Source organism: Bidens hawaiensis, unplaced genomic scaffold, assembly GCF_021521415.1.
Source record: "Bidens hawaiensis isolate Kalapana, Puna unplaced genomic scaffold, B.hawaiensis_p1.1 tig00005780_1, whole genome shotgun sequence".
NCBI classification, from domain to species: Eukaryota; Viridiplantae; Streptophyta; class Magnoliopsida; order Asterales; family Asteraceae; genus Bidens; species Bidens hawaiensis.
This window is the reverse complement of record NW_027491379.1, coordinates 738,642-756,602: the sequence shown is the minus strand read 5'-3', so window position 1 is coordinate 756,602 and position 17,961 is coordinate 738,642. Positions and strand designations below refer to the sequence as shown.

The window sequence follows — 17,961 nt, the reverse complement described above, 5'->3', positions numbered from 1 at the left end:
CGTGCATCATTTGCAAATTGCAAAACAAATTTATATAATTGTGTATCTTCTTTTACAATAAAATTAATTTAGATTACAACATGAACATCCATTATATTTTTGACTAAAATTAATTGTTGAAGTTAGATAAATCATTGGTGAAGGTAGATAGATTGAAGGGGGATCATATATCATATTATCTTGAAAGCTCGAATCAAAATTGATCTTGGATGTTAGGTATTGAACTCAAAGAAAGAAAATTTGAATTAGAGAATAATTGAATAGATTATGTCTAATAAGTTACCCTATTGAAAATCAGGATTGTTAATTTTGTTTAAAAAAAATTTAATATCCCGGTTCTTCGGTTCCATGTCTTGAACCGTCAGTTTTACCAGGAACTGAACCGGAAACCGTTTAATACAAAAAATTGAGAATCGGGAACTGTAAGATAATACACGTTAGCGATTCTGATGCATCGATTCAGTTCCTTCCTGTTCCTCGGTTCTGAACCATTTTCTTTCTCACCCCTAACTACACATAGTCTAAACTAACAACTGACTTACCACATTCAAGAAGAAGCTTACAATAAGAAATACTCCACCTCAAATATCACCAACGTAAATTTTATTATTTCAATCACATATTTGATAAAATACATAAACTTAAATTGCTTTTTTTTTCCCTTAATTTTCTTATTGGAATATACAAAGGTAAAAACTCCATGTCAGATAAATATATTTCTTAACAAGTTTATTGTTCGAATACGGTTCTGGAAGCCAGCTCTGAGCTACACAAACCACAAGTTTTTAATATTCCACATCATTTGTGTCGAACAAGAATGTTATATACTTATATGCCGTTGATGATTCTCATGCAACAAAGGCTTGTACTTTATGCTACATCTGTTTGTTGTTGCACTCATGAGCATCATGTATTCATGTGTATGCTTTATACTTGTACGTTCAATAAAATATGTAAAACTTGAGTAGGATCTTGAGTTTTAAGAACTTGACATCTTACTTTGCATAATATAGTATAATATTATATTTTATTTTATTTATACCTGAAAAAATAACGAAAGAAACAATTTTCTGAGCGTGTTACTTGTACAAATAACTTCACGCATATAGTCATGAGTTTACTTCTCCCCTAATTCATATATTTTCATTCTATACGTGAATTTATACACAATATGGCGTCACGGTTCACGTTAGTTTAACCCAGTGTTGATAGGCGGACAAAAATAGATATACTAAAGGAGTGATAACGTACGTTTATGATAAAATGTATATAGAAACAATCAATACACCTAAAATACAAATAATTTTCATGAACAAAACTTATATATGTTAAGAATACAGACAATCTTTTGAACACATAAAAATATAAAATTATATAACATATTGTGCTAGGTCCCTTAGAGCCACGTACATGATCTCCATGTCAATTGAGTCATGAACAAAACATCAAATTACAATATTTTTGGATAGAAAATCTGGATAGAAACAAAACTGTCCACGTGTCTTGTTTTCATTGATCCATAGAAATTATCATTGTTAGCCATCAAAGATATCACCCGCCAAATATCACTCACCAATGAAGATCAAGTTAGAGATATTGAAGATAAGCATCCTAGTAAATCATAAGACTATTTATACCACTTTGAAGAAGTTATAATACTCAAGCTATCAAACACAGTAATCTTAATTACCTTCTCATCCAATGGCTGCTTCAACCATGGCTCTCTCATCTCCATTTGCCGGGCAAGCGGTCAAAACCGCTCCATCAAGCGACATTTTTGGAAGCGGACGGGTTTCCATGAGGAAAACTGCACCACCCAAGAAGGTTGCACCATCTGGAAGCCCATGGTATGGCCCAGACCGTGTCAAGTACTTGGGCCCATTCTCTGGTGAGGCCCCATCATACCTCACTGGTGAATTCCCAGGTGACTACGGTTGGGACACTGCTGGGCTTTCTGCTGACCCAGAGACATTTGCCAAGAACCGTGAGCTTGAGGTCATCCACTCTAGATGGGCCATGCTTGGGGCTCTTGGGTGTGTCTTCCCAGAGCTTTTGGCCCGTAACGGTGTGAAGTTTGGTGAGGCCGTATGGTTCAAGGCGGGAGCCCAAATCTTTAGCGAAGGTGGGCTTGATTACTTGGGTAACCCAAGTTTGATCCATGCTCAGAGCATCTTGGCCATTTGGGCCACCCAAGTGATCTTGATGGGTGCGGTTGAGGGATACAGAATTGCTGGTGGGCCCTTGGGTGAGGTTGTTGACCCACTTTACCCTGGCGGTAGCTTTGACCCGTTGGGCCTTGCCGATGACCCAGAGGCGTTTGCTGAGTTGAAGGTGAAGGAGCTCAAGAACGGAAGACTAGCCATGTTCTCTATGTTCGGGTTCTTTGTTCAAGCCATTGTGACCGGTAAGGGACCGTTGGAGAACCTCGCTGACCACCTTGCGGACCCTGTTGCCAACAACGCGTGGTCTTATGCTACAAACTTTGTCCCCGGGAAGTAAATTATTTGACATATGGATTATTCAATATATATTGAAAAATGTTTTGTAAGGGTGTTATAAATTATAACACGTTAAGTTCCTTGTATATTAATTACTATATTGTTGAATGGTCGTATTGTTTCTTATTTATAATGCGTTTAATCTTTCATGTTGTAGAGGTGACCTCACAATATTCAAACAACGTACATATATAATAATTTCAATATCTAGAACTAATAAACCATAGAGCATTTTGGTGTAGATATATGTATATATCCTTAGAAGTCATAGAAAGTATATAATAGTTTCAGTATCTAAAGTGGCTAATAACATCCTTTTGTCTAACGTTCAAATGCAGTAAATACATGATCGCTACTAAGTACTAACTTTAGAATGCTACTTTATCTACTTTTAATATACAATATACAAAACTTAAGCCCCTAAAATTCACACAAATATGGGGTGGGGTGGGGGGGGGGGGGGGGTTATTAAGGTTGTTGTTTTTAATCGTTTTATTGTTATTTTATATTTATTTGTAATGATTTGTTGTATTTTATTATTTTATGTAGTTTTGTTTTGATTGATACATATATATTAGTTTGTTACGTTTATTATATTTATTAACGTCTGGGCTCTTTCAATTGAGATGTGTTTGTTTTTTTAATTTTAACGAACGAATACGAACATGTTGATTTTTTTAAAACGAAAAACATAAACACAAATATTTGTCTTATGAATATGGGTGGTTGATGCAGGTGACGATGATGGTTGATGAGTGAGAGGGGAGGTTGACGATGGTGAGCGGTAATCGGAAGTTAACCGGTGATGGAGAGGATAGACGGCGACTGAGAATTTGTAGAGCAGATAAATTAAATTATGGTTTGATAATGAAAGTGTTTCACAACTAAATGAGATACGGTTTAAAGGCTATCCAGGTTTGGTGAGACCTGTGACCCGTAAAAGTTATTTTTTGATGATTAAGTGATTATTTTAGAAATAAATGAGATGTTATTATCCGTTTAAGGTCTATCCGGGTTTGGTGAACCCCATGATTCGCAAATTGCTTGGTTAGGAAAGAGTTTCACAAATGAATGAGATATTATAACTCATTTAAGGACTATCCGGATTTAGTGAGACACATTCGCAAATCCAGGTCAAACGCAAGAGAAGTCTCAAAACACATAACAAGCAATCTGGTGGCTTGAGAGTAGAGAGAAATGGGAGCAATGAAAGAGTGAAACATATGATTTTTTATAGGTATTATATAAATAGACAGGTAATATTTTTTATGAAGTTTTAGAAATAACTAATCAAAGCAAAATATCTTAAGTAGTAAAATCATATTATATGACAAATGATGTCAATCATCACCACCAAATATGTATTCGATTCCCATCAAACCAAATAAAGAATGATGCGTGAACAATACGTGATAAGAGGATAGTACATCAAAGATGAAATCTCTCTTTCTCTTACCACCCAAAGGCAAAACAATAAAGGTGTATTCTTGTGTTACCAACGTGCGTGTATAATATTATATATGGTGGTAAAGCATTAAAGCATGGACCGTTAAAAGAGACTAAAAAAGCATAGGTTTGTTTTCATTTTGATCATATAAAAGAGAATCGAATAAAGCAACCGAGGGTTTCAATGAAAGAACCAAAATTACGTTTTCCTTTTATCAATCTTAAAAGTTTTATGCATGAACATACGATATTTTTGCATATGTTCATGTACAAATATTAAGGTAAAACCACCGTGTGTGAGATGACAATATTAAAAAAGTTACACCGTGCATAACCATTCGTGTAAGGCTCACCGGAATGACATCAAGAAGCCGAGAGGATATAGGAATTAACCAAAAAGAGTGTCGCATTGTAAGCTGTTGTTACTGCCGCATTACACGAGTTTTCTAGTTGTGTTTGTGTGTGTAACGTTAAATAAAAATTATTGGATCCTATTAAAAGTTTTAAGACCTTATAACTATTGAAACCAAATAATTTTTTTATTAATAATTCAAATATCCAACTATAACTAATTGAGTTATTGTGAACTCTCAAGGGTGTCCACGGTTCTATTTAAACCGTGAAACCATCCAACTTGGTTATTGGGTTGGCTTCATGACTGGTCTTTTAGTTAACTTTCGTTCGGTCAGTTTCAAAGTTTTCAAACCGTAACGAATTGTTTGGTTTATAGTTTTAAAGTCTTCAATTGTCGATTCCTTAGCATTTGCGTCACAAACAATTCTCTTTTTTGTTTTTAACTTTATTGAATATTTTTGTTTTTCTTGTGATAAGCCCATGAATATTTATTTAACTTCCAAATAAATCTGAATCAAGTGAAAGCTAGCCAAAACGTTATAAATAAGCTAAACTTGTTGACATTGGTGTCATTTTCTAATTATTTCCTTTTATTTTATTTTCACATAAACATGGGTTTTTCAAACAACCAGATTTGAACCTAGAAGCAGCAAATCTCTCAATCTCTTCGGTGCATCATCAATCTTTATTCTTCTTCTAAACCGAAATTCATATGTAATCGTTTATCCGCAATCATCAACATCCTTCAGAATCAATTCAAGATTTTACGAGGTAGGTTATTGTTATATGATTTATTGGTTCTATTCTAACTTTAAACAACGAATTTGAAACCTTGTATCCTGTTTTGACTAATTGAGATAAATATTGATTTTTATTTATTATATTTTAAATTTTGGTTGTGTTTGACTTTATATTGGATTCAGTTGAACTGAACAAGTGGCAACTTCAGGTTACAATATAAATTATGTATAAATTTTGTGTTCCATGTTGAAGATGTATTTGAAAGATTGCTTAATAATCTATTTTAGGATTGTAGGATGCAAAATGGTATCAATTTAAGGGTATTTTCGGTAATTTCATGATGGTGATGTTGGTTTCATAATATTTTCGGTATTCACTGCATAAGTTCTTTTATCAAAAGCCAACATTTTAATTCAAGATTGGCGCATAAGGTTTATTAACATTGGAACATAAGGTTTTATTGAAATATTCAAACCAAATTTTGTGGATTCAAATGTATTTCCACCAATGACAAATACTATGTTAATATATTTATCTATCAATTTATATTTGTTTAGATTTCTTAATTAAATTGAAAAATTGTGTACTCTTAGTCCTTGGTGATAAGTGGTCAGACATGTGATGGAGTTGGCAAGTTGATAAAGAAGAATAGCATGTTTAATGTAGCTGCTTGGTTTTTCTTTCATATAGTTCCTATATTTTGCTAGATTAAGGTTTTAGAAGAGTTTAAATATTCCAAGTACTTAAACTTTTTTGTAACATGCTCATTGCAAGTAGTTTGTATTTGTTTTAAACTAATATATGAAAGTTAAACTAGCAGTTCTTCATTACTCTATTTAAATGCTTTTGAAGGGTATATTAATTTGTAGTATTTTATTGCTCTGATCAGTCAATGTCATATATGACGAATTGCAGGACCGGGTATGATGTCAAAAGACAAATAAGCAGCCATTGAGGGGCTTCGAGAAAATATTAATTAGAGATTATGGATCAAAAGAGAGTAACAAGGAGATCTTTAATAACTTGGAAATCTTTGGAGCTTTTTAATGACTTGAATTGTTCCTAAGCAACTCTGTGATTGTATATCACAGTTTGACTTTTAGAGTCAAACAAGGATGTTTTGATTTTGAAATTAACATATATATTTTTTAATATTTAAAAAAAAAGCGACCAACCCATTTGAGTTTTAATTAGTTATATTGAATTTGGTTTAAATCTGCTACATAAATCATAAATAAGTGTAATTTGGAAAACAGTCAAGTCATACCAAACCTATTGTTTTTGTTGGGTTAAGAATATGACCAAAATGCCCCCACTGGATTAGTAGGCTTACAACACGTCTTGAGTAAAAGTGACACTTTCAAGATAGCTAACATGTTCAATTAGTTCCTTCATGAAGGTCAACACGTTTCCACACTGTTTACTAATGAGCGGGCCAAATTTGTAATTGGCCAACCAGACATAATAAAAGATCTTTTAACTGTCATTGTTTCTAAACCCTTTAGAATCTAACCATTCAACATTGGGGTGGGTTCGGTTGTTTGGTTCGATTATATAGGTTATTTTTCTTACAGATTTGTTCGATTTCATGCACACCCGTGAGAATTAGCCCAGTTATAACTAAATGGATTAAAACTTGAAATATTCTCCTTTGTTCACTCCTTTTTGCAACAAGTTTTTTCATGGTCTTAGATTAATCACCTACGATAATATCAACATGAAATTACCAGGAATTAGACTTTCAAATTGTTCGGAAGTCGTCTCGGTTGGACTTCCCAAGCAAGGAAGTATATTGAGAATTGTGAACCGTTTATGTTACCATCTAATATTTAAATTAATGTTATATGGATTTTTTTCTCAATTAATTACTCTGTATTTATTGAATTTAGTGTATGAAACGAGAATGTTTATAATTATTTGTATTACTATATTTATTTTCTGTTGTTTTGGTTTTATATCAGCCCGTGTATTACACGGGTTCTAACCTAGTTTATATAATATTGTGATATTAATCTTACTGATAATCGTTATCTATGACAAATTAATACAACAATATAAAAAAATAACGGTAGTGCAGGTTGGTGAGTGGTGACAATAGAAAAAAGAAAAATAAATAAAAATAAAAAAGAAATCAATCTTTGTTGGGCTTCAAGTATATCACTTGGGCTGCAATAAAACGAGCCCACTAACTCACTAGAACTAGTAGATGTGCACAAAACCCGTACCTGGAACCGGACCCGAAAAAAATACCCGGAACCGATTGTTTTTTATACCCGGGTATTCTATATCCGAAACCGGAACCGACCCTACCCGTAGGGTATGGATAGGGTATGCATTTTGAGGTCAATACCCGTACCCGATTTATACTCGTAAATACCCGGACCCGGTCATACCCTATACCCGATACCTGGTTATACCCGATACCCGATATCAATTTTCTAATACCCGAAATAATACATGAGTTTTTATAGTATATTTTTTATGTTTACTTCACAACTTTTATGTTTAAGTTTTGTAAAATGTATATTACTAAGTAAATAATTTGTAATTAAGAGGATTTATGGTTTTTGTAATATAGTTTAACTATTTTTATACATTATAAAGCAAATTTAAATTTTAAACAAATTAAAAAATGTATAAAAAATTACAAATTCAAAACCGGGTATTAATACCCGGTCGTACCCGGTTTCAATACCCGAACCCGATCATACCCTACCCGGGTACATAGGGTTGAGTTTTTCTCCTCAATACCCTACCCGAACCGTACCCGATTTCTGTCAATTCCTGATTTTTCAATACCCGATCATACCCGAAACCGATTCCATACCCGAACCCGAATATTAGAAAAAACCCTATTTGTGCACCTCTAAGTAGAAGCCATCTCTCATATTCATGACCTTTTGAACTATATTTTTGTTGTTTGCCTTTTTATTTTCATTGCAATTTAGTTTAGCTTAGTTTAATCCAAAAATCACATATCAAAGTTTTTTGCATTATCTTTCCTAATCAAATAAAACCTATAACACTAATCATATGCTAAGACAGTAACACAAAGCATTTCAATATAACTAAATGTATTTATTCTTCATTCTTAATGCAATTATGCAAGTTGTTTATGTTCACCGCTAGATCGAAGATATATAAATTAATTATTTGCTAGGAAATTCTTCTGTATTTTGCTAAGCTTAATCACGGCTTCTTTCATGCTTGTCCGCATAGAAGATGAATCAGAGGTGCAATCTATTGCCAGATTGAAAATAGATGCCAAGGATTCTTGCTTAGTATATAAATGCTCGTCGATCAAATCTTCATCAACAACTTCAAAAACTGACCTTTGTGTTGTTTCAAGAGCCCAACTTCGTAGACTTAACTCACCCCAGAACATTTCATCCGTGGGCTTCTTCCTCGTGAACGTTTCCAACAACAGAATGCCGAAACTATAGACATCACTTCCTGGTGACACTATTCCTTCCATCCCATACTCTATGCATGACAAAATAGCATATTAACGACCGAGATCATAATATTAAAAATAAAAGGATCCAATTACAATAAAGAGGCATGTAAGCGGGCAACAAACGGACAAAATAGCATATTAAAAGTTGTGGATACATTTAATTATACCATACCAAATATGCATTGTTTCTTTTTGGAAAAACTTTTCATTAGTGGTCATACTGACAAGTTATATAGGTCGTATAACATTTTTCATATATCATATGGACCGTATAAAGTTATACAACCCGTATTATACGTGGAAAATATTATTATACAGGCCTATATAAATTAATTATATTTTTGATTCACTTTAACTAGCTCTAAGTTTTTCATTGAAAGAGCCTTACCTGGTGCCATGTATCCCATTGTTCCTAATGTTGTAGTTCTTAACTTGAATTCCTCTACACCAAAGATTTTGACAATCCCAAAATCACAAACACGAGCGTTCATATCTTCGTCAAGGAGGACGTTACTTGGCTTCAAATCACAATGAATAATAGGCGTTGGTTGACCGTGATGTAGATATTCCAGAGCCGATGCAACGTCTATCATTATTTGCAGCCGTTGCACAAGACTCAGATGATTGTTATGCGAGTACAACCACTGCTCGAGGCTCCCATTCGACATGTATTCCATAACTAAGCATCTAAAATCCAAGTTAGTACAACTGCTAATGATTTTAACAAGATTCCTATGACGAATATTGCGTAGTACTTCACATTCGACATTGAAACTCTTTACTGCGCCCTCGGAGAGTAAATTAAAAACCTTTATTGCAACATTTACACCATCTGAGAGCTTCCCTTTAAATACCGACCCGTAAGCCCCCTTCCCAATTAAGTTGCTTTCGTCAAATGATTCGGTTGCTCTTACAAGTTCGTAATATGATACTCTTGTCCATTCAACAAGCGATGGCAGCTCCACATTTGTTCGTTTGCTTTTTCTGTGTTTTCTCAGTAAATATAAAGCTAAAGCTAAACTAGTCATTGATGCAACGATAGGTAATATATACTTCAAAGAAGACAAAGTTCTAGATTCATGTTGTTTGCTTCTACAGGGCAAAACTTCCAGTTTTGGTGCACCACATAGATCTTTATTACGCATAAACGATGAAGCGGTGAAGTTACTAAACCGTCCTCCATTTGGTATCTCGCCTTGTAGCGTATTGAAAGACAGATTTAAGTATTCAAGATGGCTGAGTGTCTCTTAAGGATTTGGGGATCACACCGGATAAATTATTATTAGATAAATCCAAAAGCTCTAAACTTATTAACTTGCCGATCGACTCTGGGATTGAACCTTGCAGGTTGTTATGAGCCAAGGACAGTTTGTTCAGCATTTGGTAACCAGCAACGCTACTTGGAATATTACCTGACAATGTATTAAACGATAAGTCCAACCCGGTAAGAGGTGAACTAGAGCTTCCGATACTTGATGGCAAATATCCGGTTAAGATATTTGAGGACAAGTTTAGGACTAAAAGTGATTTATGGCTCCATAAATTCGATGGTATCGTGGATGTTAATCCATTCGAGTCCAAGAATAGCCACGCAAGCGAACTGATATCTCCCAAACATGGTGGTATAGTTCCCGAGAGATGGTTCTTACTCAAATATAACTAGCCTAAGTTCTTCAAGCGACATAATTCTTGCGGAATACCTCCTTGTAATCTGTTGTTTTCAAGATACAATTGGCCAATATTTTGCAGCTTTCCAAGTGATGTTGGAATGTTTCCGTTTAACTCGTTCATGTCCAAAGCTAACCTTATCAAACTAGTCAAGTTGCCAATTCCACTAGGAATAATGCCTTTGATTCCACATCCAAATGCTTCAAACACTTGGAGAGATGTCGATAGGTTACCGACAGAAGCGGGGAGAAAAGCCTTCAAGGGATTATATGCAAAAGCGAGTGTTCGTAACCTTCGGTAATTTGTCAATGATGACAAGAAGTTTAACTCCGAGCCATGACTAGTGAAATAATTTTCTCCGAAATGAAGTCGTTCTAGTAGCTCTAATCTACCAATTGTAACTGGTATGGAACCAGAAAATGAGTTCGTAGATAATTCAAGCGTCCATAGTTTGGAAACGTTGATGATTGAGCTTGGTAACGTTCCCTGGAATTTGTTATCGTTCAAATATAGCTCTTGGAGATTTGGAAGCCAGAAACCAATGTCGGCGGGGAGATTACCTGCAAACGAATTCTGATTTAAGTCCAACTTCTTTAGTGTTGAGATGTTGAACCGAATGCTTCCGCCAATGGTATTGTTTAATAAACTCAATTCCTGAAGGTGATAAAGGTTGTTGATCTCATCAGGAATAATTCCTGCCACAAAGTTAAGTACTAAAATTACTCTATTTCGTTAAAAGAGAAGCTCCATATAATTCATGTGATCTATTTAGTTGTAGACTTATAGTACCGTTTATTCCTAAAGAGACCTTAAGGGGTTGTTTAAGGTTGCTTATTAAAAATCAACCCAAAAGATTAATTGTGTTTGCAACATAAATGACATAATTAAGGGACCAGATATTACACACTATCTGACATCTAATTCCACATTGTTTCAAGCAACCGTCCGGATAGATGTCGGATGACTGTTTTGACCAAAAATTTTCAAAGTTTGACTGTCCATGTTCAGAATAGCTGCCCGGATATAATTTCAAAGTTTGACCCTCTTATGGTCAGAATCACTGTCCGGATATTGTTCAAACAATCTGACCAATATTTTTTTACTTTTTTTTTTGGTCAAAACGGCTGTCTAAATGTTTTGTGGACGACTATGTTAATGGTGTAAAACATACCTGTGAGTCTATTACTTCCAAGATAAAGATGTGTCAGCTGTGTTAGATTCATGACCTCCGAAGGAATGTTTCCTGTAAAGTTATTAACCGATAGCCCAAGCCTTTGAATTTTTTTCAATTTCCAGAAACCAGCCGGAAGTTGGCCGGTAAACTGATTATTGGAAAGGTATAACTCTTCAAGGTTGTGAAGACCGATGTCAATATCCGGGAATAGAACTCCAGACAAGCTGTTTCTATTGAAATTGATTGACTTGAGAGATGACATGTTGAATATGACTTGTGGAACATGTCCTTCTAAATTCCCTCCAAAACTAGATAATATCTCCAACCTTTTCAAGTTGCCTATCTCAGCTGGAATTGGACCTATTTATTCATAAGCACAAATTCGTATTAATCTAATCGGTTCGTTTTTTGTGTGTTATGTATACCAACTTAGTATTTGCATCGCAGCACACACACACACACATTATTGCATACTTAATTAGCTGAGTTCAACGAGTTATGCATAGTGATGTTATGACTCCAAGATCAATCAATGTGGTTTATCAAAGATGGCAAGATGTAAAAGAAAATATATTTTAGTGGTTTAAAAATTTGATAAAAAAAAAATATTGCATATACCTTGCAAGTCATTATCACCAAGAAATAACTCCTTCAAAAGAGTCAAATTCCCAATTCCTCTGGGTATGATGCCATTGAATTTATTAAATGACATGGATAGATACTGAAGCTGCCGACATTTATCGATGCTAGACGGAATTGGTCCCGTGAATTCATTGTCAGATACAAAGAACATCACGAGCTCACCGAGCTGATCATTGCACATATCATCTGGCAGACTCCCTGACAAACTATTTACCGATAACTCAATCTTTCTTAAACAAGATAGATTGAAAAGCGTCGGTGGCACAAAACCAGTTAACTTGTTATTATCCACGTGAAAATCACGCAAACAAGATCCGTTACCTATCTCTTCTGGGATGTTTCCATGTAACGAATTGTGACTTAACCGCAGTGTCTTTAGACTCGTCATGTTATCAAGAAAATTCGGAGAAAGAGTGCCGGTGAGATTATTATTATTCAGATGCAATATTTCAAGTTTAGGCATGTTGTTAAAATATGATAAGTGTAGAATTCCTGTAAGATTGTTTCCTCCCATGAACACTTCTTTCATATGGCGCAACTTTGCGATTTCCGGAGGTATTGATCCATGAAAACTATTGTTTGTGAGGTCAAGCAATGAGAGGAATGAAAGGTTACCAATATGTGGAGATATTGTGCCAACAAGACCCATGAAAGAAAGATCCAACTCAATGACTCTTTGAGATTTAGAACCACAAGTGACACCTTCCCAGTTACAAATGGAGGTTTTCGCAGACCAGTTTTTGGATAAAGTCCCCCACGGGTCGACGATTTGAGCTTTGATCGCTTCCAGAGCATGTTGATCAGTAAGTTGAGCTGTGGTAACACAATAATAGTGTAGACTTATGAGGACTATCATAAGATTGAAGATAAAGATACTTCTATTTTCCATAACTGTTTCGTTTCTAGTTGATTATGAATAAACAGTTTTTCGCGGTCTTAACAGAATTATATTCAGCTAAACATTTTAAAACATAAATGGTATGAATTATGAACTTATGAGTTATGATGGTAACAACAATAAGTGAATAAACCACCAGTATTGAATTGAATTATTGGCTGGGACAAGAAACATTAAATTTCCTGATGGCTTCATGAGGTTCAATCAATCTAAGGTTCCATGGGTCAAAGTGTGACTTTGAATTATGTGATGAGCTGAATGAGTTTATGACTGACACGTTGCTTGGAACTATTCGAATATAAATTTTGTTGCGGCTAAAAAAAATTAAATCGATTATTCATGGCAACATTTAATTTGAATAAATCTCATTCTTCTAGTTAAGAGTTATTTTAGTTTTATAATTTTCAGAGACTGAAATTTTGGAATATTTAGATCGTTTTGAGAGTGATATTTAATTATTTAACTTCTCTTTTTTCTTAACTTTTTCGATTAAATATTAATATGTATTTGTAATTTATTTTATTTTTTGTGACCATTTTGTAGCTATATATAAACCCTTATGAAGAAACTTTTAGATATATAAAGTTTATAGTATGCTAACGTTTATATTATCCGAACGATTGCAAAAAAAAAAACAACTGATTATGATTTGTTCGTGAAAAATAGAGAAAAGAGAAAACAAATGTCAGCTTCGAAACAATTACAAAAGTTTAAAAAATACAACACTATCTCACAAAGTTATAAAAGTAAATGGATTATAACTAAAAGTTCTATTCCGTTAGTAATACGGTCGAAAAACTAAAATACTATTAAAAAATAAATTCCGATCGTAAAATATCGCTAAAAAATAAAAGTAAAATTAAAATCTAAAATTTTGCACGCAAAAACAGCTGCAAGAGTAAGTGAAAGATAAGAGTTAATAATACAAGTAGTTAGACCCCAAATATATTACAAAGTAAATCATTATGGTTATAAAAAAATTATGTAATTATCTAAAGGGCAAGACTGTCATTTTAAATTCAACAGAACTTTTAGCAAGAGTTAATGTTGACCCCAAAATGTTACATATTGAAAACCGTATATACCAAACCGGTTACTTTTTTTCTTAAAACACATGGACTTATGTAATTATTATTATAAATTTAAGAACTAATATTTTATCATGCCATTCATATACAATGCAGGCAGCAGTCTTTGTGTTGCAAACCTGTGTACTCATTAGTTAGTGCTTATTTTTAAGACCATAAAGTTTGTGTCTTCATTACAAATGTTCATATATTTTGGTTTTCTTATATAAATGAGTCTTTAACACATGTTCACTTCAATCCTGTAATGGCTTTCCTACATTTATTCATTCTCATACTTCTGTCTTCCTTCGGTAACTATCCTAAATTTTCGGGTTTTTAATTATTTTGTTTCGTCTTTATAGATGTTACATTTTGGTGTTTTTTTTTGCAGGTGTCGACGCAGTTGTTTTCACATTGCAAAACAGATGTGACAAAACCGTATGGCCGGGAATCCAAGCTGCCGGTGGCCAACCGCAACTCATGCAAGGCGGTCTCGAGCTAAAACCTTTACAATCAAGAAACTTGACCGCCCCCAAAGGCTGGTCAGGTCGGTTATGGGGGCGAAGCGGATGCATGTTCAATGTTTACGGTGAAGGCACCTGCGCCACGGGAGACTGTGGAATCGGTCTCTACTGCAATGGCGCAGGCGGTGAGCCACCGGCTTCTATAGCCGAGTTCACCCTTGATAGCCCCGTAGATTTTTACGATGTCAGCATATTGGACGGGTTCAACATGCCTATCTCGGTTTTCCCATATGACGACTCGGGTGTTTGCCCGAGTGTCGGCTGTGAGAGCGACTTGAACTTGCATTGTCCCACGAATCTCGTGGTGAGAGGAGACCGTGGGGAAATTGTGGCGTGTAAGAGCGCGTGCACGGCTTTTCAGACGCCAGAGTATTGTTGCACTGGGCCGTTTCAGAATCCGAACAGATGCAAGCCAACGAAATACTCGCAGTATTTCAAACGGGCTTGCCCTTCTGCGTATACCTATGCTTTCGATGACCCGTTAACTACTGTTACCTGTAGAGATTCGGATTACTTGATCATATTCTGTTAACTTTGGACACTTGATTAATTAATTACATATCTATTTCCTCATTCCATATTATGTTCATTGCAATAAATAAAATGATTTTGATTGTATAATATTATTTCAAACAATCTCAATCAACTTAGATGGATCATACTCTTGTAGCTAGCTTATATATACACACAAATTAAGAGCCAGAATGAAAAAAATAATAACAATAACAATAACTAATCACGCCAAAGCAAGAACTTGGCAACTGCACATTAATCTATTCATGATTCGAACCAGAGGCAGACCTAGCATTACAGTTACGGGTCACGTGACACCAAAATAACATTTTTATGTACAATCTATACAACCGAAACACGAGTGACACGCTAACGTATTTACAGTTGCATATACGAAAATATATTTAGTGACCAATGACACCATGAAAATAATAAATTTATGTTTTTTTACTCATTAAAAAAATCAAAATATAACCCTTAAACTCACTTAAATAAACTAATTAAGCCTAAAAACTGGGACAAAAACTGGAATACAATACTAAAAAGGGTAAAATTGTCATAAACCAAAATTTTATCAGAAAAATGTATATTTGATATTATAAATATGAGTCAAGTATATATACATAATCAAGGGTTTATACAGGATATACTACACTCCCATGTACATTCACGATATCACTAACGGGTCAGCACGTAAAAGCTAGTTCGAAGACAAACGGGTCAAAAGTGAAGGATTAGTATTTAAAATCTTTTTCGCTGTCGGTACTAACCACAAAAAAGTGAAAAACAAGCCACGGGTCGGGTGACATTGCATATACAGGTGACATGGTCTGAGTTAAATTCAGTTGGAAAATATTTAGGAGTGTCATGAAGTGGTTGCTGAAAAGTTTGATAAAGAAACAAAAAAAAAAAAAAGAAGTGCAGCCAGGCAACAATCTTTGTGTTACATACCTATACATTCTGATATATAATATGTTATACTATATAAAGGTGTCTAAATAACTTGCATATTTCATACCTTCATTCTGTAATGACTTTTCTACATTTCTCTGTGCTCCTACTTCTCTCTTTCATTGGTATAAAATCATAAATTTTAATTCATTAATTTTGTAAACGTAAATTCGTTTTCGACTGTTTTATTGCAGGTGTTGATGCAGCGGTTTTTACATTTGAAAACAGATGTCGAAACACCATATGGCCGGCTATCCAACCTAACGGTGGGCAACCCGTACTCATGCAAGGCGGTTTCCAGCTTAGACCTCAACAATCAAGAAACGTGACGACGCCAGCACGATGGGCCGGTCGCTTATGGGGTAGAAGCGGATGCACGTTTAATATTCATGGTGAAGGAACCTGCACCACTGGAGACTGCGGAAGCGGTCTCTACTGCAGAGGTGCTGGTGGTGAACCACCAGCATCTCTAGCGGAGTTCACCCTCGACAGCCCACTTGACTTCTATGACGTGAGCCTCGTGGACGGCTACAACTTGCCTATTTCCATATTCCCACGCGGTGATTCGGGTGTTTGTACGAGTGTTAGGTGTGACACGGACCTAAACCTGCATTGTCCGGATAATCTGGTTGTGAGAGGGGAAAATGGCGAGACGGTGGCCTGCAAGAGTGCGTGCACGGCTTACCATACACCCGAGTATTGTTGCACCGGACCGTTTCAAAACCCTAACACGTGCCAACCGACAAAATACTCGCAGTATTTCAAACAAGGTTGCCCGACTTCTTATAGCTATGCTTTTGATGACCAAACAAGTACTTATACATGCCGGAATTCAGATTACTTGATCATATTCTGTTAAGTTGGTTACAAGTCTATACTATCTGATTTCAGCAAATAAAACGATTTATGATTACTGTTAATAAAAATTCTCTAGGGATATTATTATTAATTTCAACATATAATCAGTCAGAAACAACGAATGATAATGACACGATAATTATCAACTTGAAAACGCGCACTACATAATGCAACTCACTTTTCGCCAATTTCCCTCGAGATATCACTTAGGCGTCGCATTTTAGGTGCATACCTCCTTTTCTTATTGCAAGGAGCGGAGAAGGAAAAAACCTTCTTTTCAGTCGTCTTCTTCACCTTGCTTCTAGTCATGATACCAACAGAAGAGGGGGTGGAAGGAACCTTCTTTTCAACCGTCTTCGGCTCGCCTTCAGACAACCTGCAAACAAAACAAAAAATATATATAACCAGTTTAGAAGGTTGTGAACACTTTAAACCAATTTAAACGTTCGCATACAAGAAGGTTGATTTTTACAAACATAATTATGAAATCATAGTCATGTCATGCTCTAAAGAATGAAAATATAAATACCTGAGAAGAACCTCAGCTATTTCAGATTCTAATTCCGATTTGTTAACATGTCTCTCCGCTTCTTCAACACTTTAAACCAATTTAAGCATTCACATACAAGAAGGTTAATGTTTAAAACATAATTATGAAATCATAGTAATGTCATGCACTAAAGAATGAAAATTTATACCCGAGAAGATACTCAGCCACTTCAGACTCGTCTTCCGATTCTTTAAAAGATCCTTCTACTTCTTTAACACTTTAAACCAATTTAAACATTCAAATAGAAGAAGGTTAATGTTTACAAACATAATTATGAAATCATAATCATGTCATGCACTAAAGAATGAAAATATATACCCGAGAAGATACTCAGCCACTTCAGACTCGTCTTCCAATTCCTTAAAATACCCTTCTACGTCTTTAACACTTTAAACCAATTTAAACATTCACATACAAGAAGGTTAATGTTTACAAACATAGTTATGAAATCATAGTCATGTCATGCACTAAAGAATGATATATACCCGAGAAGATACTCAGCCACTTCAGACTCGTCATCCGATTCTTTAATATATTTCTCCACTTCTTTAACACTTTAAACCAATTTAAACATTCACATACAAGAAGGTTAATGTTTACAAGCATAATTATGAAATCAT

The 17,961-nt window shown here is 34.9% G+C and overlaps 3 protein-coding genes and 1 pseudogene across 4 annotated transcripts; 3 read left to right on the top strand and 1 right to left on the bottom strand.

The window, feature by feature from the left end:
• Positions 1-1,688: 1,688 nt before the first annotated feature.
• LOC143630716 (chlorophyll a-b binding protein 16, chloroplastic-like) lies at positions 1,689-2,652 on the top strand. Its single transcript, XM_077099647.1, has one exon. The coding sequence runs from the start codon at positions 1,702-1,704 to the stop codon at positions 2,497-2,499; it is 798 nt and encodes a 265-aa protein (XP_076955762.1). The 5' UTR covers positions 1,689-1,701; the 3' UTR covers positions 2,500-2,652.
• Positions 2,653-7,925: 5,273 nt separating this feature from the next.
• LOC143630715 (uncharacterized) lies at positions 7,926-12,871 on the bottom strand (annotated as a pseudogene). Its single transcript, XR_013153225.1, has 4 exons — positions 11,957-12,871; positions 11,336-11,698; positions 8,885-10,859; positions 7,926-8,522 (listed from the first exon to the last, which is right to left on the bottom strand). The product of XR_013153225.1 is annotated as an uncharacterized LOC143630715 (transcript).
• Positions 12,872-14,066: 1,195 nt separating this feature from the next.
• On the top strand, positions 14,067-15,075 carry LOC143630631 (thaumatin-like protein). Its single transcript, XM_077099598.1, has 2 exons — positions 14,067-14,256; positions 14,337-15,075. Exons 1-2 carry the CDS (start codon positions 14,211-14,213, stop codon positions 14,999-15,001), a joined length of 711 nt encoding a protein of 236 aa, XP_076955713.1. The 5' UTR covers positions 14,067-14,210; the 3' UTR covers positions 15,002-15,075.
• Positions 15,076-16,005: 930 nt separating this feature from the next.
• On the top strand, positions 16,006-17,568 carry LOC143630630 (pathogenesis-related thaumatin-like protein 3.5). The gene is made up of 2 exons (XM_077099597.1): positions 16,006-16,058; positions 16,128-17,568. The coding sequence occupies exons 1-2, from the start codon at positions 16,013-16,015 to the stop codon at positions 16,790-16,792; spliced, it is 711 nt and encodes a 236-aa protein (XP_076955712.1). The 5' UTR covers positions 16,006-16,012; the 3' UTR covers positions 16,793-17,568.
• The last annotated feature ends 393 nt before the right edge of the window (positions 17,569-17,961 follow it).